Raw genomic sequence first — 27,919 nt, 5'->3', positions numbered from 1 at the left:
ATGTATTGAGACAGGAAGTATATGTATTCAGACAGAAACCAACCAAATACCATTTGAACCAATATTTAATGCTGCTGACAGGCGCTCACAGACTGAAAACACTTTTATTTCATCATTATTTGCATTATACAACTAAATTATATTTAACATGTTTAAGTAGATTTTCATCTCTTGATATTTGAAGGGGGCGGAGCCCCAGTGCCCCGTACTGGCCAGCCACCCCAGCGCCCCGTACTGGCCAGCCACCCCTGCTCAGAACATTAAAGGCAAAGACATCAGCTCATCACTACGCCGGTTGTCGCTCTGCTAACCAAGAGGAGGCCACGTCAGCGTTGAACTGTCCTGTCCTTGCTCAGCGCTGACCTTTATTAGCAGGGGGTGGATTAACAGGACACACTCTCCTTTCTCTATAGCACAATGGACACACACACTCATAGCACACAACTCATTATGCTCATTCTGTGGCGCTCTAGCATCTGAGCACAATACAAACACAGTATTTTTTTGTTGTGTTTTTCTTGCGTTTTGGGGGGGGGGATTTTTCCCCCCCTTTTCTCCCCAGTTGTACTCAGACAATTACCCCACTCTTCCGAGCTGTCCCGATCACTGCTCCACCCCCTCTGCCGATCAAGGTGAGGGCTGCAGATTACCACATGCCTCCTCCCATATATGTGGAGTCGCCAGCCGCTTCCTTTCACCTGACCAGGGGGAAGTAGGGCGTAGGAGGATCACGCTATTCCCCCCAGTTCCCCCCTTCCCCCTGAACAGGTGCCCCGACCGACCAGAGGAGGCGCTAGTGCAGCGACCAGGACACATACCCACATCCGGCTCCCCACCCGCAGACACGGCCAATTGTGTCTGTAGGGACGCCCGACCAAGATGGCGGTAACACGGGGATTCGAACCGTCAATCCCCGTTTTGGTAGGCAACGGAATAGACCGCCATGCTACCTGGATGCCCCCTTTCTTGCGTTTTTTTTCCTACCATTGCATTTGTGTATATTTATTTATTTATTTATTTAGATTTCGATACGTTTTATTAATTCTCGTGGGTAAACTATGCTCTGCATTTAACCCATCCTAGCTGTGTAGCTAGGAGCAGTGGGCAGCTGCCGTGCAGTGCCCGGGGACCAACTCCAGTTCGTCTTCCCATTGCCTTGCTCAGGGGCACAGACAGGAGTATTAACCCTAACATGCATGTCTTTTTGATGGTGGGGAAACCGAAGCACCCGGAGGAAACCCACCGCAGACACGGAGAACATGCAAACTCCACACAGAGGATGACTCGGGATGACCCCCAAGGTTGGACAACCCCAGGGTTCAAACCCAGGACCTTCTTGCTGTGAGGCGACAGAGCTAACCACTGGGCCACCGTGCCGCCATGTTAGCGTCTGTGCTGACACAAAACATTGTGCTTTTCCAGAGATTTTTGCTCACAATTTCCGTTGTTAGCGGGAAACCAGTGCGCCATTAAGATAACACATTGTGCTGGGTCCACTTTCAAAGGAGGACCCCGATCGAGTCTCATCCAGATAAACGGCATTAGCAAATATCTAGAATTCAAAAGGTAAACCAAAGAATGCTGAGACACACCCATGCGCAGGTGGAGCAGGACACACATTACCGTAAGCTGATGGCAGTTTCTACATACTAGCACCAAACTTGACCCAACCGCCGACCCAGTGAGCTACACGGATGTGTGCCCATTCGCACACATGCGGGTACACGGGCGCACTGAACCAGCTGCTCGGTGTGTGAGGCACGCCAGCAGCCTAGCGAAGGTGTTTTGGGCCAGCCTAGTGATTTAAGACAGGTATTACCACAGTGTTATAGGTCATTGTCTAAATGAAGCATGGTTGAGCGGCGCCGGTCTCATTTTTAACACCTGACCTTTTCCAGCTAGCTGCTGGCAGGATTAGGGAGCTACATAGCTGACATTTATGACCTACCCTCCCTCTGTCTCTCTCTCCCGCTCTTCTTCTTCTTTCTCTGTCTCTCCAGCCATCTCCATCTCCTTCCACGGGATTCTGTGTTGCTCCGTCTTTCTCTGTTACTGTTTCTTGGACTGTCTGTCCCTTCCTCTGTCTATTGCTCTGTCTCTATCTATTCTGGTTTTAACCGTCTCCCTCTATCATCTTCTCTTTCCTGTGTCTCTCACTTTGCAGTCACTTCATCTCGTTCACTCAGACTCCCTGACTCCCATTCATTCAGTAACTTTGTCATAGCAACATCAGGAATCAGGAACACTTTATCGTTTCCCCCAGCCCACAGCAGTGCAGCACTAAGACAGAAACATCCAAAAACTACAAGAACTTCAAGAACACACATACTAACTAACACATATATCCAAACTAAACAAACAAAAAAACAAAATCATTGTCCAAGAGAACGAACGCCAGCCAGGATGACTGTCGGAACTGCCAGTCTGCATGGGCTAACAGTTAGCTTAGCCTGCCCTGCTTCCGCGTCCTGTCAGACCGCCCTCGGTGCTTCCTCCTCGGGCGCAGCTCCAGACAGGGCCGTGGTCCCTGGGCTGTCCCAGCCGATCCAGCGCCAGCTCTCCCAGCCATCAAACAAAGACAAAACTTAAGCGCAGACGTGGACAAAGACACTGCATGGACGGTACTGCGTGAGGCCGCCGCAAACGTGAATTCGCGCCGCCGTCTTCCCACACCGGTAGTGGGTGAGGCTGCTGCAAACGTGAATTCACGCCGCCGTCTTCCCACACAGGAAGCGGAATCGCATGAAATAACCTGTTATTCATAGTTCTTATAAGATTTTGAACAGAGGGTGATGTTTTTTCCAAAATGCAAGGCAATTTGAAATAAAACCTTTCTACTGTTCTGTCTTGTTAAAGATCTGCCGCATAGTGTATCTGAAATGCTTGTGTTCCGCTAATAACAGACTGTCGGTGTCTACTTAACCATATATTTGTCTCCCCTAATCTGTTTCTTTCCTGTTATTCTCTCTCGCCCACACAGCAGAACCGAGTCTGTCTCGCTCCACTGCTGCTGCTAATGATGATGGTGATGGTGTTGATGATGAAGCCAGAAACACTCTTCCTCTTTATGCTGGCCTCAAGTTCTGTGCCAGCCGGAACACAGACCGAATCCATCTTTACACCAAGGTACTGCGATAGATACTTTCAGTATTTATGAGGCTCAACTAGCATTACTTAGGGGAAAGAAGGGAAAAGACAAACACTGGTGCCAAATCAAATAAATTATCCTTCATCTGCCTGTTGAGCTCTTACTAAATGCCCTCGACATACAATGCACTCTTGCCTATGACAGAATTAATCCTCTAAGATGCCAGTAGTTTAACCTAGCATACGAGAATCAGGAATCGGGAACATTTATTTGTCATTCCATTCCTGCGCACATGAAATGAAACAAAATGTCGTTTCTCCCAGCCCACAGCAGTGCAACACAAAGACAAAAACACATCCAAACTACGAGAACACATATATCCAAACTACAAAAAAACTACAAAAACACCTATATCCAACATATCAATAAAAAAAAAAAATTCACTGTCCAAGAGAGCAAACGCCAAGATGACTTTCGGACTGCCGGTCTGCATGGGCTAGCAGTTAGCTTAGCCTGCCCCGCTCCTGTGTCCTGTCAGACCGCCCTCAATGTTCCTCCTCGGGCGCAGCTCCAGGCAGGGCCATGGTGCCTGGTTCCACCAGACGCAGCAGTCCAGGCTCCCCAAGCCGATCCAACGCCAGCTCTCCCCCAGCCAGACACCCTCGACACACCGCCCCACACTCCATACGACGACACCAAAAACACAGTCAACACTAGGCGAGGCCGCTGCCAGTCCGCCCTTGGTGTTATCGGAAATGCCAGTCTGCATGGGTTAGTGGTTAGCTTAGCCTGCCTTGCTTCCGTGTTCTGTCAGACCGCCCTCGGTGTTTCCTCCTCAGACACAGCTCCAGGTCCCTGGGCCCACAGGACGCAGCAGACCAGGCTCTCCCAGCCAGTCCAGCACCAGCTCTCCCAGCCATCAAACGAAGACACAAACTTAGACACAGACGTGGGCAAAGAAACTGCATGGATGGTACTGGGTGATGCCACCGCAAATGTATGCTCACGCCGCCATCTTCCCACACCAGTACTGGGTGAGGCCGCTGCAAACGTGAATTCGTGCAGCCATCTTCCCACACCTATCTGCCTATATATCTGCTAATTGCTCACTCTCTCAAAGCCATATCACTTTAGACTAAGGCATCTGCTAAAATGTAAAGGTAACATTGTAAAGCAAAACTTACAAATAAGCACAAATTCTAACATCTAGTCTTGAAAAAGAAATTAAGAAAAAAAACCTAGCTACACCAACTAGCCAAACTAATGTACAGCAGCTGGTTGTAGATTCACTCAAGGGGAAAACAACAAAAGGACTGAGCAACAACATTTTGAATAACTAGTCTCAAACAGAATTACAGATTAATCAGATCTTTCTATTAATGTTGCATGACGAAATATATATATACCAATATAGACCAAAGGCAAGAATTGGACTGCGCTACTTTAGATGCACGGATGAGACTTGGAGAGCGGTAACATGGGATTGGACGGAATGATGACACAAACAAAAGAAAACACACATGCTTACCCGGTGCATGGCGTCTACATGTGGTGATGGCGTGGTGTGATACGTTGGCTCTGAAGTATGAGTGTAACGCCAATGTTGTTGGGGGCTGTAGCACTGCAGTACCATGTGGAGTTGAGGGGACGAGACTGGACTACCTCAGGTCTGTCTCCTTTAAGGTAATTGGCTAATTGTACTTGGCCAATTACACTATTTTCTGAGCTGTCCCGGTCGCTGCTCCACATACCTCCCCCAATACATGTGGAGTTGCCAGCCGCTTCTTTTCACCTGACAGTGAGGAGTTTCGCCAGGGAGACATAGCATGTGGGAGGATTACGCTATTCCCCCCCAGGTCCCCCTCCCCCCCGACCGACCAGAGCACGCGCTAGTGCACTGACCAGGACACATACCCCCATCCAGCTTCCCACCCGCAGACACAGCCAATTGTGTCTGTAGGGATGCCCGACCAAGCCAGAGGCAACACGGGAATTCAACCCGGCGATCCCTGTGTAGGCAACGGAATAGACTGCTAGGCCACCCAGACGCAAGAAGTGGGGTTTTTCCATTGCCGCAGTAACTGTGACTGATGATAGGGTGACTGTACAGCTACAGTTGCCCTGTCGTCTTCCTTCGCTTCAAATTGTAGAAGCTGGCAGGTTTAAAAGAGCTGCAGGAAACCAACAGGTAACCCCTTTAGCTCTCTGTTGAAGTCAGACAAATATGTATGGGCTTTAACCATTACCCTGTCCAACCCATTTTGCACAACATAATTGGGGAATATACCGTAGTGTCCAAGTGTAGTTAAGACAGAAAAGCAGAGATAAATTTGGCGTTGAATAACTTGAAATTAAATATTTTTAGCTCTGTGGCTCCAACTGGTTGATTTAAAATCCTTGTTCAACCAACTTGGTTTAACTGAACAAACAACTACACATGAGGTTGGTGAGGGACCTTTTTCACATACTCTAGACCCCTTAGCATAAAGCAAATCGAAAAGGTAAGGATTAATAAAGGATTACCAGTAGGATTTTAACACAGATCTTCCCATCGACAACTCAAACACTTTCATTCTGTTTCCTCTCCGTCAGCATCAATCCTCCATACTGTGTCATTATCAGCCATTCTTCATGTGGGTTTTGCTCCAGATTATAGGGGTACTTTTGGACAAAGACCTCCAGTTTATTTCTAATTTGAGATAACCACAATCTTCTTTCACCTAGGTACATTAAGGCAGTAGTTCTCTCTCTGGGCCTTGGGAACCACCAGTACTGCTGGCTTTCTAATATGCCGAGTAGTTAATTTCTTTAAGCTTTTGCACCAGCTCTAAATATCCCTTATCAGGCGGGGCTAGATACCTGAAAAAATGGAAAACCATCGGTACTGGGCCTTCTTGACGACCAGAGTTAAGAATGCCAGGGCTGGGGCATCCGGGTGGCGTGACAGTCTATTCCGTTGCCTACCAACACGGGGATCGCCGGTTCGAATCCAGTGTTACCTCCGGCTTGGTTGGGCATCCCTACAGACACAATTGGCCATGTCTGCGGGTGGGGAGCCGGGTGTGGGCATGTGTCCTGGTCGCTGCACTAGCGCCTCCTCTGGTCAGTCGGGGCGCCTGTTCAGGGGAGAGGGAGAACTGGGGGGAATAGTGTGATCCTCCCATGCACTATGTCCCCCTGGCGAAACTCCTCACCGTCAGGTGAAAAGAAGTGGCTGGTGACTCCACATGTATCGGAGGAGACATGTGGTAGTCTGCAGCCCTCCCCGGATCGGCAGAGGGGGTGGAGCAGAGACCGGGACAGCTCAGAAGGGTGGGGTAATTGGCCGGATACAATTGGGAGAAAAGGGGGGGGGGTCCAAAAGTAAAAGAATGCCCGGACTAAAGTAAACTATGTAATTTACAAGTACTCTTCGGCGCAGGTCTTGTCCCTGACAGCGTTCCAGGGGATTGCTGGCAAGTTGTTTTATTTTTATTTTTTTTCCTTTGCCAGTCGCCAAAGGATCTCAATATTGATCGACTTGTGATACTTGGCCCTTTTGTTTCATTCATGAGGGATCACCTCCCTTCCCAGCTAAGGCAGATAAAAGAAGATGGGGTTTTGCATAGAGAGCCCAGCGGTGAATTGAAATTCTGATAGAATATTGCCCCGAAGGCAATAGACAAGTGTCATGTACGTGGGGCTGAGACGATAAGGCGAGGAGATAAATGTCTTTTGCTGTCGTTCAAATGATAAACTGAAGGAGTCCAGGCTGGAAAGCAGTCAGATTGAGCTTATCCTGGATCAGGTGCGGAATTCACACGGGGCATCAATGTACAATCAAAGCTGGATTTGTCAAGAGAGAAATATTGCGCGTATCAGGAGTGAAATGTCCAGGGCCTACGCGTCAAGCAGCTTGTTTTATTCATGAAAGCGCCGTTCCCCTGCAAGAAGTCCGGGCGGATGGGCTGATCCGCGCAAAGCTGCGGCAGCATCAGCTGGGAGGGACTTGTCGTTTCCAAACGGTCCAGGTAGTGTCGGAGAGCTGTCAGTCATGACGGAGTATTCTAAACCTAACTCGCGTGCACATCTGTGGTCTTCCAAACATTCTGATACTTGTTTTGTTGACCCACGTGGGAAGCTGCACCCATCTGGTCCTACGAGGTAAAAACCAACAAGCGGGCATTATTTGCAAATACCTTTTGACCCATGCCTGATGCACAACATTGGGTAGGTTGCTAGGCAACAGGATGCTGTGTGTAAATAAGAATGCCGAATGACTAACATACTAACAGGGACCTACAATATATATTCATTTTAGGGGGAGGGGGACTGAAGAAAGTCCCGGGGTTGTCTTTTTTTTTTTTTTTTGTCAATCCAAATACCATGGATGGATGGATGGATGGATGGATGGATGGATGGATGGATGGATCGATCGATCGATAGATAGATAGGGTGTCCATGGCAGTCTATTCCGTTGCCTACCAACATGGGGCTCACCGGTTCGAATCCCCGTGTTATCTCTGGCTTGGTCGGGCACCCCTACAGACACAATTGGCTGTGTCTGCGGATGGGAAGCCAGATGTGGGTATCTGTCCTGGTCGCTGCACTAGCGCCTCCTCTGGTCAGTCGGGGTGCCTGTTCGGGGGGGAGGGGGAACTGGGGGGAATAGCGTGATCCTCTCACGCACTACATCCCTAAGGTGAAACTCCTCACTGTCAGGTGAAAAGAAGCAGCTGGCGACTCCACATGTATCAGAGGAGGCATGTGGTAGTCTGCAGCCCTCCCCGGTTGGCAGAGGGGGTGGAGCAGAGACCGTGATGGCTCGGAATATAGGGTAACTGGACAAGTACAATTGAGAAGGAAAAGGGGAAAATCCCCCCCCCCAAAAAAAGAGAGAAAGAAGGATAGATAGATAGATAGATAGATAGATAGATAGATAGATAGATAGATAGATAGATAGATAGATAGATAGATAGATAGATAGATAGATAGAGCTCTAATCCTGCTCTATACGGTCACAGCACAGCCCCATCATTGATTTCCTCGACTCTTAAATATTTATTCTGCTGTAGTCCAAATTAACATATCTGCTTATCTGCACTCTGTGTGACAAGTATCATGATATTCTTTCTAGTGTTGACTTGTACTTCCCATTTTGCAGAAGCCATTTCTCATTTGCTGTATTAACCTGACCTTGATAAGAGTATAAATTTATGCCCGACCCCCCCCAGTTATGCTCACACATACAAGCAGGTGGTGTGTGTCTTCCTCACACTCGAGTCTGAGGGTTCGGCGCAGTATCGCAGCTGTTCCTAGGACTACACTCTTCTGTACAGAGACCCCAGATGTTGTTCCTGGAATCTGCTGGAGCCACTCTCCCAGTTTGGGGGTGACAGCCCCTAGTGCTCCTATTACCACTGGGACTTCTGTGGATTTGACCTTCCACATCTGATCTAGTTCTTCCTTCAGCCCCCCCTTCCCTCCGCTCTCTAGCGTCTCATGCTGTTTCTTCCTGATATTGCCATCACTCAGGATTGCTACATTGATCACTACTGCTGTCTTCTGTTCCTTGTCGACCATCACAATGTCTGGTTGGTTAGCCAGCACCTGCTTGTCAGTCTGGAACTTGAAGTCCCACAGGATCTTAGCTCTGCCATTCTCAACCACCTTTGGCGATGTCTCCCATTTGGACTTGGGGACTTCCAGTCTGTATTCAGTACAGATGTTCCTGTACACTATCCCAGCCACTTCGTTATGCCTTTCAGTGTATGCTTTCCCAGCTAGCATTTTACACCCTGCTACTAAGTGCTGGACTGTCTCAGGGCCGTCTTTGCACAGCCTGCATCTTGGGTCTTGTCTGGTGTGGCAGACCCCTACCTCAGTCAATCTGGTACAGAGTGCCTGTTCTTGTGCTGCTATGATCAGAGCATCTGTGCTGTCCTCAGCCCAGCCTTTTCTAGCCACTGATAGTATTTCTTGATATCAGCTATGTTTCTCGATATTTGTCTATCTCAATTTACCAGTCGATCTTCACTCCAACCCTCACCTATGGTCGTGAGCTGTGAGTAGTGACCGAAAGGGTGAGATCGCGGATACAAGCGGCTGAAATGAGTTTCCTCCGTAGGGTGTCTGGGCTCAGCCTTAGAGATAGGGTGAGGACCTCAGACATCCGGAGGGAGCTCGGAGTAGAGCCGCTGCTCCTTCGTGTCGAAAAGAGCCGGTTGAGGTGGTTCGGGCATCTGATTAGGATGCCTCCTGGGCGCCTTCCTTTGGAGGTTTTCTTGGCATATCCAACTGAGAGGAGACCCCGGGGTAGACCCAGAACTCACTGGAGGGACTACATGTTCAATCTGGAACGCCTTGGGTCCCCCCAGGAGGAGCTGGAGGACGTTGCTGGGGAGAGGGACGTCTGGAGTGCCCTACTTAGCTTGCTGCCACGACGACCCGACCCCGGAGAAGCGGCTGATGATGGGATGATAAGTGTTCAACACACTCAGGGTTAACTTGATTAATGTTAGCACTTAAAAGGGTCAAGCATTTTTGTTTGTTGCATTTTACCAGTAGGTTATCGTTTCCATGGTAATGTTGGATACAAAGCAAACCAATATGATTATCCATAATTATCCATAATAAGGAAAAAAATGTCCTCAAGGATATCAGGGCTTTCATTCAGTTATGTATAAAAACAATTATCCATGCATTGAGTTGAAGTAATATTAAACGTTACGTACTTAAACAGGACGGTACGGTGGCGCAGTGGTCAGCACAGTCACCTCACAGCAAAGAGGCCCTGGGTTCGAGCCCCAGGGTAGTCCAACCTTGGGGGTCGTCCCGGGTCGTCGTCTGTGTGGAGTTTGCATGTTCCCCCCGTGTCTGTGTGGGTTTCCTCCGGGTGCTCCGGTTTCCTCCCACAGTCCAAAGACATGCAGGTCAGGTGGATCAGCCGTACTAAACTGTCCCTGGGTGTGAATGTGTGTGGGTGTGTGGGTGTGTGTGTGTGTGTGTGATGGTGTGGCGGCCTGTCCAGGGTGTTTCCCCGCCTGCCACCCAATGACTGCAGGGATAGGCTCCAGCATCCCCACGACCCTGAAAGCAGGATAAGCAGTTTGAATGATGGATGGATGGAGGGATGGATGGATGGAGGGATAGATGGATGGAGGGATACATAAACAGGAGATAATAAAGAACATCTCTCATTAGGTCCTTGGGTACATGTGGAGTTGTGCTACATGTTTCATACCAGTCACATTTTTGAGCTGTTCTATTATAAAATATGTAACTTGTCTTCATATTTTGCATGATGACTCACATTTGAGTCGGACACAAATGATGAAATGATGATTATGAAATAATGTAACCGTCTTGTGTCAAAGTTATAATACATGACCTGAACTTCCAACGTGGTAAATAAAAACCCTGTCTTTATTCGGTACAAGTAAATTACATAAAGTTACCTTTTTATTTTGAATCCTGTTTTGGGGTCATAAACCATCTTGTTGTGCGTATCTGTTTTTGTGTTAGGACGATGTGCCGCTGAACTGTAACTTTGTCCCCCTGGACATCACGCTGGACAACTGGGACGACCTGCCCCAGGCCCTCAGCCAGCACCCGGAGAACAAAATCCAGGTCTGTCTCATCCATCCGTGTGTGTGTGTGTGTGTGTGTGTGTGTGTGTGTGTGTGCTGACTAGGATAAGCATGGGTGTGTTGAAGTGTGTAGGTTAGCGTGTGGGAAGAGCTAAGAGATCACTGTAGAAAGTGTAATGAGGTATTTCATCTTAATATAAGACACGGTCGCCCTGCAAGCACAGCTTGTTTGAGCTATGAGGACTTGTGTTTACACGCTGCAGCTGGTTGTGTACTTCCACCGGTTCCACTGGCAGATTTCTCTCATGTATTACTAGCAAAAAACACCTCATATTAGTTATTTTATTTCTTATTTTTGAAGGTGGCACAGTGGTTAGTGCAGTCGCCTCACAGCAAGAAGGTCCTGGGTTCAAGCCCCGGGGTAGTCCAACCTTGGGGGTCATCCGGGTCGTCTTCTGTGTGGAGTTTGCATGTTCTCCCCGTGTCTGTGTGGGTTTCCTCCGGGTTCTCCCCACAGTCCAAAGACACGTAGGTCAGGTGAATCGATGATGGCCTGGCAGCCTGTCCAGGGTGTCTCACCGCCTGCCGCCCGGTGACTGCTGGGATAGGCTCCAGCATCCCCGCGACCCTGAGACCTGGATAAGCGGCTCGGATAATGGGATGGGGAAAAAAAAGGTTTGAAGGGTCGTCTTATGCGCTGGTGAATCTGAAAAGAGAGGACAGACAACTGGAAATTTCTCGGATGTTCCCTTTTTGGTTTTAATGTTTAAAATCCTGTTTATAGCTTTATTTTCCTTTTTTATATAAAAAAGTATATATTCCTCTATAAAGAGACATTGTAAAAAAAGCGACAACTGATTTATTGTTGAACACCATAACAACCGAACAGCCATAAACAAGCAAAAATGAAAATTAAAAAAAAACCGTCGGTCAGCTGATAATAAACCATGTCAGTAACAGATACTAATGGGTCAGTGCAGCAGCATCTCACCCACATCGCAACAAACTCAAAATTTTTTTTTTTGGATTTTCCCCCTTTTTCTCCCCAGTTGTACTTGGCCAATTACCCCGCTCTTCTGAGCCGTCCCGGTCGCTGCTCCGCCCCCTCTGCTGAACCGGGGAGGGCTGCAGACTACCACATGTCTCCTCCCGTACATGTGGAGTCGCCAGCTGCTCCTCTTCACCTGACAGTGAAGAGTTTCACCAGGGGGGTGTAGCGCGTGGGAGGATCTCACTATCCCCCCCGCCACGAACAGGCGCCCCAACCGACCACAGGAGGCGCTAGTGCAGCAATCAGGACACACCCACACCCAGCTTCCCTCCCGCAGACACGGCCAATTGTGTCTGTAGGGACGCCCAGACCAAGCCGGCGGTAACACGGGGATTCGAACCGGCGATCCCCATGTTGGTAGGCAGTGGAAAAGACCACTACACTACCCGGACGTCCTAGTTTACACCTTTCTGAATGTAATTGTGTGATGGGTTCAGAGTTCTACTTTTAGACATCAAGAAACGTGCGAGGTTGTGATGCCAAGTCAGTTGCAAAGTCAGAAATCCCTCTTCAGTACGGCCTGTAAGCCAGCTGTCTTTAAAAGCAGAATCGGGGCCGTCGGCCGAACCCTGACTAACCCATAGAGGGTAAGGTAGGGTTGTAGCACTAGAGTCTGGACTTGGTCTGGAGTCCACACTGTCTCCAGCAGTGTGCACTTGTAGTACTGTTTCAAGAATGGTCGAGAGCAAGGCTTAATTTTTGTAGTTTTTGAAATGAATATCAGACTTCCTGTGAGGAGTTCAACAATGTGTAGTCTAGTTTGCTGAACTGAAATATCCCGTCCTCGGCAGAGGAAAAGAAAAAAACCCCTCATTAAATATTCCAGTGTAGCGGAATTCTGACTTCTACTGTGACGGTACCAACGTTACAGTCCCAATGTTGTGAACTTGAGCTGTTAAGTTCTGGTCTCGATCTCGACAGAAATTTTGGCCCCACTGGTGTTGAGCTGGACTGGCAACATTAAAGCCTTGGAATTGACTCAGACTCGCTCGGCTTGGATGTTGGTCTCGACTCGGCTCGCCCTCCCATAAGATTTAATCTGGACGTGGTTCCGCCTCGGGTGGTCTCACCTACAAGACCAGTAAAAGGCTTTGCAGAGGGCTATAATACTTGCTGTAATCGGAAACTTGTGCCGCTACCATCCCCAACAAGTAATGAGCAGCAGAACACCAGGAGGCTGTTAAATGGGATGGGCTCTGAACGTCCACTTTGACCACCGTGGGTCCCGGAACGTTGGAGAAACTGGAAGGTGGGGCAAAACAACAGGGGAGGACAGGGGGTTTGGAGATGTGGGAGGTGAATGATGGCGAGAGAGGGGGAGAGGGAGAGGGCGCAGGCTGAGGGCGAGCAGCAAAGGAGGAGGTGCAGTTTTATGAGGCTCGTTAAACTAGACGGATCATCGGCTCCGACGAGCCCACACACCAGCCAGCCAGTATTAAACCCTGCAATCTGTTATGGCAGGAGCGGCCCCGCTGACAGATGCCCCCAACGCTCTCTGATTGTTTATGTTGGTTTGTAAAAGCGAGCCGTGAGGTGCATGAGTCCACCGAGCCATCATTTAAGCCCTCTTACAGCAGAGTTGTATCAAAATCAATGGGAGGAAGTATCGGGCCGCGGCACGCTTCAGGCAGGCAACACAGTGGTGGTAAACTTTCCTCTCCCCAGTGAATCCCGCTTGCTTATTTAGGTTATAGTCGACCCATCTCTTTTGAAAGAGAGATCAAACCCGAGAACATGTTAACGAGTCTGCTGATAGCTGCAGCTTAATGACCATGTAAAGGTTCAAACATGGCAGGCTGGTCTTGGTACTGTGATGTTGGCATGGCAGAATAAACACAGCTGCTTTTTTTTTATAAACCTACATTGGGCGGCACGATGGCCCAGTGGTTAGCGTGGTCGCCTCACAGCAAGAAGGTCCTGGGTTCAAGCCCTGGGGTTGTCCAACCTTGGGGGGTCATCCCAGGTCGTCCTCTGTGTGGAGTTTGCATGTTCTCCCCATGTCTGCGGTGGGTTTTCTCCGGGTGCTCCGGTTTCCTCCCACCATCAAAAAGACATGCATGTTAGGGTTTATACTCCTGTCTGTGCCCCTGAGCAAGGCATGGCAAGACGAACTGCAGTTGGTCCACGGGTGCTGCACGGCGGCTGCCCACTGCTCCTAGCTACACGGCTAGGATGGGTTACATGCAGAGAGGATTTCTCCACCGGGATCAATAAAGTATCTCAAAATCAGAGCATTTAATAGCCATGTTAAATGCTTTTCCTACCTCATAAAACATTATCTTTTTTTTTTTTAATGTTTGGAAGTTGCATTGTTTACACTGACTTGCAATCTTCCCTCTCTTTTTATCGGCGGAGATGGCGCTGTACCACCATCATCGAAATTAAATTCTGCAAACGGTAAAATGTAGATTTCTGTAAGTGGTGGTTAGATTCTACACCCATAAGACCACATGTTGAAATAAGAAACCAGGCTTTCCTGGACTGTTTGTTGAAGCTGTACATTTCCACTGTAGCAGAATGCAATAAAAAGAAAAGCCGTTAAAACATAAGGTAGGGCGTCCGGGTGGCGTGGCGGTCTGTTCCGTTGCCTACCAACACAGGGATCCCTGGCTCAAATCCCCGTGTTACCTCCGGCTTGGTCGGGCGTCCCTACAGACACAATTGGCCGTGTCTGTGGGTGGGAAGCTGGATGTGGGTATGTGTCCTGGTCGCTGCACTAGCGCCTCCTCTGGTCGCTTGGGGTGCCTGTTCGGGGGGGATGAAGTAGGGGGGGGGAAGCGTGATCCTCCCGCGCGCGACATCCCCCTGGTGAAACTCCTCACCGTCAGGTGAAAAGAAACGGCGGGTGACTCCACATGTATGGGAGCAGACATGTGGTAGTCTGCAGCCCTCCCCGGATCAGCAGAGGGGGTGGAGCAGCGACCGGGACGGCTCGGAAGAGTGGGGTAATTGGCCAAATTCAACTGGGGAGAAATAGATAAGGTCACTCTTCCACGTGTGTGTGTTTGTTCCACTCCTGCTGTATTATTATTGTTGTTATTATTGGTGTGATTGAGTCAATATATACACTGGTCTTTTAACCGGTCATCTTGTGGTAGTTTGATTTAAAAAAGGGCGGGGGGGGTAAACTAGAACAGCTGCAACTTAAGCAAAGAAACGTAAGCCTGACCGTAATGTAGAATGGAGAAAACAAGTACAAAGAAATCGCATACGTACTGGTGAGACTTTCCCCAGGTAGGGAGCGCTACAGTCGAAGAAGGGATTTTACACACATTTCACTGGTTTTCATGCCGTTTAACACATGATGGCGGTGATGTGCTACATCCACTAATAAGAAGAAGAAGACTGCCAGCTGGTGTGAACAATGCAGCTTTCAAAACATTGAAAAGTAAAGCTTCGCAAAGGGTTCATAAGGTAGAGAACGCACATAACATGTAATTGCACCTCAACGGCGCCACATCCTGTTTGACGGAGAAACTGAATGTAAACAAAACGGAGTTGTTTTGCAGGGGAAACTCAGTTGGATGCCTTAAAGCACGTGTGATGGTGGCTTCAGGATGCTCCCCTAGCTCCTCCATGCACTGTCTGCAGCCTCAGTTGGCGTCCATTAAGCTAACGGACTGCAGCGGTCAGCAGATCAGCACCCCTGATTAACCCAATTACCGCACTTTAGCACCTGACACGGGTCACTGTCGGTGTAAACACATCCCAACAGAACGAGCAAATAAAAAAACAAGGTTATGCAATCTCATGCAGAGACGTGCCAACTACAAATAGGCCCCAGGCTGCTCCGTATAGGGGTTTTTGTTGCAGGCTGCCCTTTGCTCTTTCTTTTTTATATGTTGCAGTGTTCAAGCTTTTAATTCCAAATGCGATAAAGCCCTTCATGGAGGCAATTGATGACATTTATTGATGATCCTATCTAGCTTACTAGCATGACATCTAGTTGTTCCGCTTCCAGTGTGGGAAGATGGCGGCGCGAATTCTCGTTTGCGGCAGCCTCACCAAGCACCGTCCATGCAGTGTCTTTGTCCACTTCTGCGTCTAAGTTTGTCTTCGTCTGATGGCTGGGAGAGCTGGTGCTGGATCAGCTGGGAGAGCTTGGTCTGCTGCATCCTGTGGGTCCAGGAACCACTGCCCCGCCTTTGAAGCGGTAACACCGAGGGCTGTCTGACAGGATGCAGAAGCGGGCTAGGCTAAGCTAATTGCTAGCCCATCTAGACCGGCAGTTCCGATAACACCAAGGGCGGTCTGGCGGCGGCCTCGCTTAGTCTTGACTGTGTTTTTAATGTCGTCCTGTGGAGTGCGGGGAGGTGTGTCGAAGGTGTCTGGCTGGGAGAGCCGGGGTTGGATTGGCTGAGGGAGCTTGGTCTGCTGCGTCCTGTGGGCCCAAGGACCACGGCCCTGACCGGAGCTGCACCCAAAGATGAAACACCGAGGGCGATCTGACAGGATGCGAAAGCGGGGCAGGCTAAGCTAACCGCTAGCCCATGCTGACCGGCGGTTCTGACAGTCATCCTGGCTGGCGTTCGTTCTCCTGGACAGTGATATTTTAAAAAAAAAATTTTTAGTTTAGATTTATGTGTTAGTTTGGATATGTGTGTTAGTTTGGATATATATGTGTTAGTTTGGATATGTGTGTTAGTTTGGATATGTGTGTTAGTTTGGATATGTGTGTTCTTATGGTTCTTGGATGTGTTTTTGTCTTTGTGTTGCACTGCTGTGGGCTGGGGGAAACCATGTTTCGTTTCATTTCATGTGCACAAGTGTGTGAAATGAAACGACAAAGTGTTTGTGATTCTGATAACGGTGTTAGCAGTGGTCCAAAATTAGCTTCAAACCTGAGAACTGTGCCGTTTTACTTGTAGGATAGTTATCATTTTCAAATGTTAGGTGAAATTTCTTTGCCATTGGAACACAACTTGAGGACTCTGGGGAAACACAGTTTGCAGAGTCCTCAATACTTCTGAGCTCCGTCTTTCTTCATTTGTGTTCCTCAGTGGCCACTGTATTAAAGTGGCTATCAGCAGTTGTAATGTAGAACACTTTTTACAATATTTGATCAAACTGCCTTGCTGCATGGGGCGTCCGGGTGATGTGGCAGTCTAGTCCGTTGCCTACCAACCCAGGGATCGCTGGTTCGAGTCCTCGTGTTGCCTCCAGCTTGGTCGGGCGTACCTACAGACACAATTGGCCATGTCTGTGGGTCACTAGTGTGGTCACTTCACTAGCGCCTCCTCTGGTCAGTTGGGGGGCCTGTTTGGGAGGTAGGGGGAACTGGGGGGAATCGCGTGATCCTCCCACGTGCTACGTCCCCCTGGTGAAACTCCTCACTGTCAGGTGAAAAGAAGCGGCTCGGAGGAGGCATGTGGTAGTCTGCAGCCCTCCCCGGATCGGCAGAAGGGGTGGAGCAGCGACCGAGATGACTCAGAAGAGTGGGGTAATTGTGGGAAGAAAAAGGGGGAGAAAAAAAACTGTCTCACTGCATGCTCAATAATCCAGGTAAGGAAATCACAGAAAGGTGAATCAGTTCATCAGGACACAACGTGTATTGAGAGAAACGTTTCATCATCATCTAAGTGACCTCTTCAGTCTCACCTGACTGCAGGTGTCCCCACCCTTATAAACAATACAGTGGCATAACGACCCAACTTAACGATCGGTTTCATATGCAACTTGCCGTGACCATTAACTAGAGTTTCATGGCCATGTGTGCTCTGGGAACGGTACACATTTGGTCAAACTCTTTCTACCTCCCACCAGCTATCAAGTCAGTTGTTGCACTGAGAAAGAAATCTGGTTCTGCTAACGGTGCGGGAAGACGCAAATTCACGTTTGCAGCGGCCTCACCCAGTACCGTCCATGCCGTGTCTTTGTCCACATCTGCGTGTAAGTTTGTGTCTTCATTTGATGGCTGGGAGAGCTTGGTCTGCTGCGTCCTGTGGGTCCAGGAACCACGGCCCTGCCTGGAGCTGTGCCTGAAGAGGTAACACCGGGGGCACTCTGACAGGACGCGGAAGCGGGGCAGGCTAAGCTAACTGCTAGCCCATGCAGATAACACCGAGGACGGTCTGGCGGCGGTCTCACCTGACCTTGACTGTTTTTATTGTCGTCGTGTGGAGTGCGGGGAGGTGTGTCTAATGTGTCTGACTTGGAGAGCCGGCGTTGGATCGGCTGAGGGAGCTTGGTCCGCTGCGTCCTGTGAGCCCAAGGACCACAGCCCTGACCAGAGCTGGTCTGACAGGACGCAGAAGCGGGGCAGGGTAAGCTAACTGCTAGCCCATGCAGACCGGCAGCTCCAACAGTCATCCTGGCTGGCGTTCGTTCTCCTGGACAGTGATTTTTTTTGTTTGTTTTTTTAGTTTAGATATATGTGTTAGTTTGGATATGCGTGTGTGTTCTTGTAGTTTGGATATGTGTGTTTGTCTTTGTGTTGCACTGCTGTGGGCTGGGGGAAACCATGTCTCGTTTCATTTCATGTGCACAAGTGCGTGAAATAAAACGACAAATAAAGTGTTTCTGGTTCTGGTCTCTGATGACTATCAGCCAGTCAGGAGAGTTCTTTGCAAGCCAGTGTGTCTACTGGCTCTACCTGCTGGCAGTCAGGTTTTGCGTTCATGGGGCTTTAGGCAGAAGGGAGGGGCGGATTCTTTTGCAGGAAGTTTCCTGCAAAATGCAAGTTCTTGCTAATGTCCCCCTAGGATCACTTACAGCTTTAAAGCAATTGGTTTGTAGGAAAACACCAACTTCGTGCGTGTGTGTGTGTGTGTGTGTGTGTGTGTAATAGTGTGTAATAGTGTGTGTTGCAGGCTTGCAGAGTTCCAGTTCCACTTGAAAATGGATTTTCTACAGAATTGATAACACATACTATTTCCATAAGATATTCATGCATTCAAAAGTTATTCATGTATTCAGAGTGTGAAAATGATTTTGGAGTGACGGTTTTGCCGCGGAACCGACCCCGCTCCCAAACTTCCCATCGGATGAATTCAAACCAGTGCCGGCGCCGTTGTGTCTTGTCCAGGTGCTGCGCTTCGTCCAGCAGTGGAGCGGCCTGGCGGCCATGAAGCAGCGGCTGCTCCGCCGCAGCGGCCTCCTCTTCCACAGCCCCAGCCTGGGCCTGGAGCAGCTCAGCGCCTCTCAGCGCCCACACTCCAGCACCAACAGGTAGGCACGCCCGAGCGCCGCGGTGGAGCGGTGCCGACCCGAGTCCGAGACTTACCGGCAAGTAGTTCTGATGCATGTTGTCTGAATCTGCTCGAAGTACTAGAAGGTTTTTTTTTAAACCACATCACGAATGTTTAGATGCAACTGTGTAAGACTGCGGTGGAAGGATGATGATGATCATGATGATTTGTAAGACTGTGGTGGAGGGATGACGATGATGATGATGATGATGATGATGATGATGATGATGATGTGAGTCGGAAGAGTGTTCTACCAGTGAATACCTAGTTTTGTTTGTCTTTACTCTCACAGTCATTATCATATCCTATGTGCCACACAACACCTCACACACTTACCCCAGCTCCAACATGTGTGTATGTATGTATGTGTGTGTGTGTGTGTGTGTTAACGCATGCCCGTGTGTTGTTTTTTTTTTTTGACAAACAAGCCCTCATGCTGGCATGGTAATTACAGTCGGCGTGGACAGGGAGAGCTCGCCAATTTACAAACGAGGCCGGTGTGTGCACACGCGCACCCGAGCGCCTCCGCGTCCACGCGTGCCGTTTTTTTTTTCTTCTTCTCTGATCTCGACCGGGGACGCGTTCGAGTGCATGAACCTAATCAGGCGGCGAGTGGGAGGCGGTCGGCCCCGCTTGATTTGACACCTGTTTGATTTATTCGCTAATCAGAGCCAATCACGCAGCTGCCCCCTTGGTCGCAGCGGGGTGAGAGCGTCTCACCTTCCCGGCAGCGAGGGCCCGGGTTTCCAAACTGCACTGAAAGTTAATGCACTTTGCCCAGATTTCCCACAGCACCGGCAGAAAGGCGAAGGAGTGAGAAGCGGGGCGTTATTTCCGCGTCTACGGTTACACGTGTTGTGAAACCGAGAATGCTAAAAAGTTTGGATCTGGAGTGAGACAGGGAGGAGAAGCAATCACACATAATGGGATTATGTTGGGCTGAAAATAACCAAAAATGATGTGCATCCGTACTGTATTAACACGCACACACACACACACACACACACACACACACACACACACACACACACACACACACACACACAGAGGTGCAGGTGGACTCCGGTGAAATAAGGCTATCTGGTTTGATCCACCCTCTGCACCGGCTCTGTTTGAAGTGCCGGAGAGGACGGGTTTGATGGAAAACTACCCTCCCTAAGAAACTTCTCCCTCTTTGATGTGTCTCTCTTTCTGTCTCCTCTACTCCCCCCCCCCACCACCACCACCACCACCGCTGCCATCCATCCTCCTCTCTTCCTCCCGTTCCCCTTTGCTCCTTTCTCTCCACCTTCATAAAGAAGTGCACTCTTGTTAACTATCGATTTTATTTCAGAGATGGCCGGTGCCGCCAATTTTCAACCACTCAGAAGGTTGCGTCAGATTGTTCTCGAGAATCGACTTAGCCATCAAACATACACCGATCATCCAAATCATTAAAACCCCTGACAGGTCAGTGAAGAACGTCGATTATCTCATTACAATGGCACCTGTCAAGGGGTGGGATATATTGGGCAGGAAGTGATCAGTCAGTTCTTGAAGTTGATGTGTTGGAAGCAGGAAAAATGGGCGAGTGTAATGATCTGAGCAACTTTGATGAGGGCCAAATTGTGATGGTCAGATGACTGGGTCAGATCATCTCCAAACCGGCAGGTCTTGTGAGGTGTACCCGGTATGCAGTGGTCAGTACCTACCAAAAGTGGTCCAAGGAAGGACAACCGGTGAACCGACGACAGGGTCATGGGCGCCCAAGGCTCATTGATGTGTTTGGGGAGTGAAGGCCAACCCGTCTGGTCCGATCCCACAGAAGAGCTGCTGTAGCTCACATTACTGAAGAAGTCGATGCTGGCTATGATAGACAGGTGTCACAACACAGGTGCATCGCAGTTTGCTGCGTATGGGGCTCCATAACTGCAGACCGGTCAGAGTGTCCATGATGACCCCTGTCCACCACCAAAAGCGCAAACGATGGGCACCGTGAGCCTCAGAACTGGACCATGGTGCAATGGAAGTAGGTGGCCTGGTCTGATGAATCACGTTTTCTTTTACATCACGTGGACGGCCGGGTGCATGTGCGTGATTTACCTGGGGAAGAGATGGCACCACGATTCACTGTGAAAAAAGGGCAAGTCAGCGGAGGCAGTGTGATGCTTTGAGCAAAGTTCTGCTGGGAGACCTTGGGTCCTGGCATTCATGTGGATGTTACTTTGACACGTACCACCTACCTGAATGTTGTTGCAGAGCAGGTACACCCCTTCATGGCAACGGTATTCCCTGATGGCAGTGGCCTCTTTCAGCAGGATAATGCTCCCTGCCACACTGTAAAAATTGTTCAGGAATGGTTTGCGGAACATGACAAAGAGTTCAAGGTGTTGTCTTTGGCCTCCAAATTCGCCAGATCTCAATCCGATCGAGCATCTGTGGTATGTTCTGGAAAAACAAGTCCGATCCATGGAGGTCCCACCTTGAAACTTACAGGATCTGCGGCTAACGTGTTGGTACCAGATACCAGAGGATACCTTCAGAGGTCTTGTGGAGTCCATGCCTCGATGGGTCAGAGCTGTTTTGGCGGCATGAGGAGGACCTACACAATGTTAGTCAGGTGGTTTTAATCTTTTGGCTGATCGGTGTATGCTTAGAAAATATTCTTATCAAGAGTTATGGAGCGGAAAGGTCGATAGTCTGTAAAATCCAAAATACAAAGAGAAGAAGCAGTACTTCAGTCAGTGCTACCTGTGTGCTGTCACACTGTGTTCCCACAATGCACTGGGATGGATGGATGGATGGATGGATGGATGGATGGATGGATGGATGGATGGATGGATGGATGGATGAATGAATGGATGGTTCCGGTCCTCTCCCACCCTTTGTCTTTCCTCTATGTTCTCACCACCCAGACCATCATTTCTTGCTACCGCTCTCTGTCCTGTCCTCCCTTGACCTTCCTCTTTCTCTGTCTATTTCTTGTCCTTCTCTGTCCATTTGATTCCCCTCTTCCTCCTCTGCCACCTCGTCCTCCTCCAGTCATCCACTGATAGTACCTCAGTAGTAATACCAGTTTTAATTAAAGTATAACAGCCAAGGGGCGTCCAGGTAGCGTGGTGGTCTATTCCGTTGCCTACCAACATGGGGATCACCGGATCGAGTCCCCATGTTACCTCCGGCTTGGTCGGGCGTCCCTACAGACACAATTGGCTGTGTCTGCGGGTGGGAAGCCGGATGTGGGTATATGTCCTGGTCGCTGCACTAGCGCCTCCTCTGGTCGGTCGGGGGGCCTGTTCGGGGGGGAGGGGGGACGGGGGGGTGGAATAGCATGAGCCTCCCACGCGCTACGTCCCCCTGGTGAAACTCCGGTGAAAAGAAGCGGCTGGCGACTTCACATGTATGGGAGGAGGCATGTGGTAGTCTGCCGCCCTCCCCGGATCGGCAGAGGGGGTGGAGCAGCGACCGGGACGGCTCGGAAGAGTGGGGTGATTGGCCGGATACAAGTGGGGAGAAAAAAGGGGAAAAATCCAAAACAAAAAGCAAAAAAATGTATAACAGCCAACGTAGGGTACCCTGATCTGATCTGTCTTTCTTGACAGCGCTTCAAGAAAGGTCAAGGTTCATCTCTCTGATTCTCAGCCTCTTACATCAGACTTCGGATATTTCATCATCTGGAGAAGTAGTTCAGCTTGTTACCAGTGTTATTACTGCCTCTTTAAACGTCTTTGCTCTTGCGACTCTTCAGCCTTCACGTTCCATCTCCTCCCCTCCTCCTGTCCTAACGAGGGGGTGGGGAGAGAAACGAGCATGTGGCCAAACGCTCCATTCGACTTCCCACACCGAGTGGGAAAACCAGTACAGAGGATGTGAACGAGGACCCCCCTCCCCCGCACCCCCTACAACAACTGTCACAAACAAACGACTGAGTCAGGTCAGTTTTATTTGTGTAGCTCATTATCACAAATTACAAATCTGCCACGGCGGGCTTTACAGCAGCACAACATCCTGTCATTAGACCCTCGCATCGGATGAGGAACAACTCCCTAATGAAACAAAGAAAAACAGGGAGAACAAATAGGAAGAAACCTCAGGGAGAGCTACAGAGGAGGGATCTCTCTCCCAAGACGGACAACGAGAGGATAACAGGATTATTTTTTTCTCTTGATTCCCCCCCCCCTTCTCTCCCCAATTGTACTTGGCCAACTACCCCACTCTTCCGAGCCTTCCCGGTCTCTGCTCCACCCCCTCTGCCGATCCGGGGAGGGCTGCAGACTACCACATGCCTCCTCCCATACATGCGGAGTCGCCAGCTGCTTCTTTTCACCTGACAGTGAGGAGTTTCACCAGGGGGATGTAGCGTGTGGGAGGATCACGCTATTCCCCCCAGTTCCCCCTCCCCCCCCGAACAGGCACCCCGACCGACCGACCAGAGGAGGTCGGTCGGGGATTCGAACCGGCGAGCCCCATGTTGGTAGGCAACGGAATAGACCGCTAAGCTACCCGGATGCCCCAGGATAACAGAATTATAATGTAATTATAAAAGATATGAAGAATATGATGAGGAGGATGCCAAGCAGTGTCCAGGTGCCACCGGAACAGCCCAGGACCTGAGCCCCGCAACCATCATCACCATGTAGACCTGGCAGGAGGACAGATTACAGATGCACACAGAGGGACTCACATCACACCATTCACATACACGGGAGAAGAGACAATAAAAGACATTAACCACGCATCAGAGTGAGAAAAATATATAACATCAGGAATCAGGAGTACATCCCACAGCAGTGCAACACAAAGACAAAACACATATCCAAACCACAAGAACTTCAAGAAGACATGCCAACATGTATGTAAACTAACACATATATCCAATCTACAAAAAAAAAAAATCACTATTCAAGGGAATGAACGCTAGCCAGGAGGACTGTCGGAACTGCCGGTCTGCATGGGCTAGCAGTTAGCTTAGCCTGCCCCGCTTCTGCATCCTGTCAGACTGCCCTCGGTGCTTCCTCTCCGGATGCAGCTCCAGGCAGGGGGCGTGGTCCCTGGGCCCACTGGACACAGCAGACCAGGTTCCCCGAGCTGATCCAACGCCAGCTCCCCCGGCCAGACACTCTTGACACACCTCCCCGCATTCCACACAACGACACCAAAAACACCACAGTCAACGCCAGGCAAGGCCGCCGCCAGACCGCCCTTGGTTTTTATTGGAACTGCCAGGCTGCATGGGCTAGCAGTTAGCTTAGCCTGCCCCACTTCCGTGTCCTGCCAGACCACCCTCGGTGCTTCCTCTCCGGTCACAGCTCCAGGCAGGGCTGTGGTCCCTGGGTCCACAGGATGCAGCAGACCAAGCTCTCTCATCCGATCCAGCACCAGCTCTCCCAGCCATCAAACGAAGACACAAACTTAGACTCAGATGTGGACAAAGACACTGCATGGACGGTACTGGGTGAAGCCGCCGCAAACGTGAATTTACGCCGCCGTCTTGCCACATCGGAAGCATAAAACTGAAACAGGATAACAAAATTGTATGGATTTATAAGCTATATAAAAAATGTGATGAGGAGGATGCCAAGCAGCATCCAGGTGGTGACCACCATCACCATGGAGACCTGGGAGGAGGACAGGCTGTACGTGCACACAGGGGAGACTCACATCACACCATTCACACACACAAGAAGAGAAAGGAGAAGACGTCATTCAGAGAGAGAGAAAAGACATGTGAGAGAAGAGAACAGTTTGCAACATTCAGTAATCTGTATGCTACAATCTATACTCTATAATCTATACTCTATAATCTGGTTGGCAGAACAGTGGTTGGTAAATTCTTTGAGACAGAAACCAACCCACCATGCAGTCCAGGTTTTGAAGCACTCAGCTTAAAGACATCTAATTGTAGGTTAAGGCAAAAATGTGAGTTTTAAATTTGGATTTAAAGGACTCAACAGACTCTGATTGTCTGATGGCAGCAGGCAGGTTATTCCACAAGAACGGGGCCCGATATAACATAGCGGCTGCTGCTGCTTCCTCCTGCTCTTCTTCTTTCTCTTCTTCTTCTTCTTGCTTGCTTGCCTGTTCCTTGTTTCTCAGGGGTCCCCACAGCAGATCTTTGCCCTCCATAGCTTTCTGTCTGATGCATCTCTCTCCCACAGTCCAACCCTCCTCATTTCCTCCCCTCCCCCACAGTCCAACCCTCCTCATGTCCTCCTCTATCTGGTTTCTTCCATCTTTTCCTTGGTGTCCCTCTTTTGCCAGGTATTTCCAGGTCCAATCCCTTCTTTCTCATATAGTCTGTGCCTCCTCTCTGTACATGTCCAAACCATCTCAGTCTTGTCTCTTGTCAACTTCTCATCCATTCCTCTGATCTTGAACGTAGCTCTCGCTTCTTCATTTCTCTTCCGGTCTTTTCTAGTCACTCCCAACGACCAACGCAGCATGTTAATCTGTGCTACCTGTAATGTAGATTCTAGCCTGTGTTGTTGTCTCTGCTTCCATACCATAGAGCATGGCAGTCGTGACCATTGATTTGTACACCTTGCCCTTTACCCTCAACGGCATTCTTCTGTCATGAAGTACTCCAGCTACCTTTCTCCATGAATCCCACCCAGATGGTTTCATTTTCTTGACGTCCTTCTTACCACCGCCTTCTGTCTGTATTGTCGATCCTAAGTACTTGAATTCGTTAACTTCTGGGACATCTCCTCCTCCTAAGGTCAATCCTGGGCTTTCCACTTGCTTATTACTGTCTTTGTTCTGCTGATCTTTACTCCTATAACACATATCACATGTAACATAACATGTGTTATGTTACATGTGATATAACATATAAGCGTAAGTTATTAATTATTCAGCCGTAACAAAACTCTGTACAGTAGTGACATAGTACCTGTTGTGCAGACATACTTACCTCCAGTATTCTATTTATCATTCCACTTATTTGTTCTGTTTATCTTTTTTTATTTTTGTTTTGCTTTCTTTTTTATGTGTAAAGTGATGTATGTAAGTACTAGAAGCTGCTGTAAACCGGAGTCGTCATCCTCGTATGCATAAGCACACTTGGCCATTGAAGTGGATTGATTCTGCTAAAGCTAAAGCTAAAGACAAGCAAAATCACATGCATATATACACTCACACACGACTACTGCTAAGTCACAAATGTCTTGATATATATAAATTAAAGCTGAAATCTGCAGCAGTTCTCCAGTAATATATGATTTATCCATCCGGACCACGGAGTCAGGAGTCACACAATACTAGCCGCCATCCCTACCCGATCAGACAGACGGCTCTTTAGCAGCCCGAGGCAGCTTTTTGTTATCGTTTTCAGTGAGTGTGAAGATTTCTGCTCGCTGCTCTTGCCTTGCTGAGTGCCTGGTGTTTTTCCACTCTATGGATCTCACCTTTTTTTGCAAGAGGGCCCTGAACGCCTCGAGTTGGAAAAAAGCTTCAACTCAGAGCAGAGTAATGCCTGCCGTCATTTGCGGGTTTTTTTTCTCCCATCGTCCAATCAGATGAATTGAGAGGCGGGCCTTCTGTGGTGGTGACGACAGCCATTGGAGACAACATGGAGGGCAAACTAGTGGTGGCTTTTGCTGGACACTCGGAGCCATGACTTTACCGACCGTAGTTACAAGATCCAGCAGGGGTGGGCAACATGATCCAGAAAGGGTCGGTGGGGGTGCAGGTTCCAGTTACACACCTGATTCTATTAGTCAACCAATAGTCTTTGTGAAGGACCTTGATTTGTAGACTCAGATGTGTAACTGCTTGGATGGAACAAAGACCTGCACGCACACCGACCCTTTCTGGATCATGCTGCCCACCCCTACTAGATCATGGTAACTACGGTTGGTAAAGCCATAGCTCCAGGTATTCAGCAGGGGTGGGCAGCATGATCCAGAAGGGGCTGGTGTGGGTGCAGGTCTTTGTTCCATCCAAGCAGTTACACACCTGAGTCTACAAATCAAGGTCCTTCGCAAAGACTATTGGTTGACTAATAGGATCAGGTGTGTAACTGGAATGAAGACCTGCACGCACACCGACCCTTTCTGGATCATGTTGCCCACCCCTGGTGGCTTCACTGGAGTTGGTAGCGGTGGTAGCCCTGGGCAGCGTCTATATGAATGCAACCTCTTGCTCCTGCTTGCACTGACAGGCAAACAGGCTGTAGCTGAAAACAAGAACACGTTCTCTCCGTCTGCCTGACTCGGTTAAATGAGGTTTTCTCCACCTCCTTCTCCCTCCCCGCCCTCCGAATCCTTCCCAGGTACCTCAGCAAAAAGGAGGTGGCCGAGGCGTCAATCAGAAAGGCCCAGACGGACGGCGGCTCAGTTCGTTTGGTCACCAGAGAGAATTTCTTCAACAAGAGGAGGTCTGCTCCCTCACTACCACCACCTGACCTGGAGAGGTAATGATGACGGATGGATGGATGGATGGATGAGTGGATGTGTTAGTGGATGAGTGGATGTGTTGGTGGATGAGCGGGTCGGTTACGTTGCTGGAAAGAGGGGCGGTCACACTGTGCTTTCATGTTTTAGGGACGCACCGATCCCACTTATTTCCAGACCAAGTACAAGTACTTGCCAATACCGAGTACCGATACTGGGTACTTAATAGTACCATTACAGTTCTAACAATGACTTTGAAAACGTTTAATTTTCATCATATGTTCCCCACTTCCTGCCTGTAACAAGTGAAATATACCACATGATGATGCTGTTACTGATACTTTCACATTCACCTTTCTGTTTCCCTGAGCCAACATGGCACCGCCACACATTTCACATACATGTACGCTGTCACACATCCAGTGGATTTCAGTACAGTGTACAACTGTAGTAGATCATACACACACACACACACACATTCAAACTAACTCGCACAGATGCATCTTTCCCTCCAACACACACATGTAGAGTACTCTATAGGGAGTACTAAATGGAGATTTCCAACACCACTGAAGCATCATTCTGCGCCTTCTTCTCGTCCCATCAGGTCGTATTTGATGGTGAAGCGAGTGCAGGGGAGGAGGGGTGAAGTG

General features: G+C 49.2%; 1 protein-coding gene across 1 annotated transcript; it reads left to right on the top strand.

The window, feature by feature from the left end:
• Positions 1 to 1,694: 1,694 nt before the first annotated feature.
• LOC130131432 (DNA annealing helicase and endonuclease ZRANB3-like) lies at positions 1,695 to 27,290 on the top strand. Its single transcript, XM_056301108.1, has 5 exons — positions 1,695 to 1,749; positions 2,981 to 3,126; positions 10,592 to 10,696; positions 18,732 to 18,874; positions 27,146 to 27,290. Exons 1-5 carry the CDS (start codon positions 1,695 to 1,697, stop codon positions 27,288 to 27,290), a joined length of 594 nt encoding a protein of 197 aa, XP_056157083.1.
• The last annotated feature ends 629 nt before the right edge of the window (positions 27,291 to 27,919 follow it).

The sequence above is a fragment of the Lampris incognitus genome, chromosome 21 (genome assembly GCF_029633865.1).
Source record: "Lampris incognitus isolate fLamInc1 chromosome 21, fLamInc1.hap2, whole genome shotgun sequence".
In the NCBI taxonomy this organism is placed as follows: domain Eukaryota; kingdom Metazoa; phylum Chordata; class Actinopteri; order Lampriformes; family Lampridae; genus Lampris; species Lampris incognitus.
This window is presented reverse-complemented; position numbering and strand designations above follow the sequence as displayed.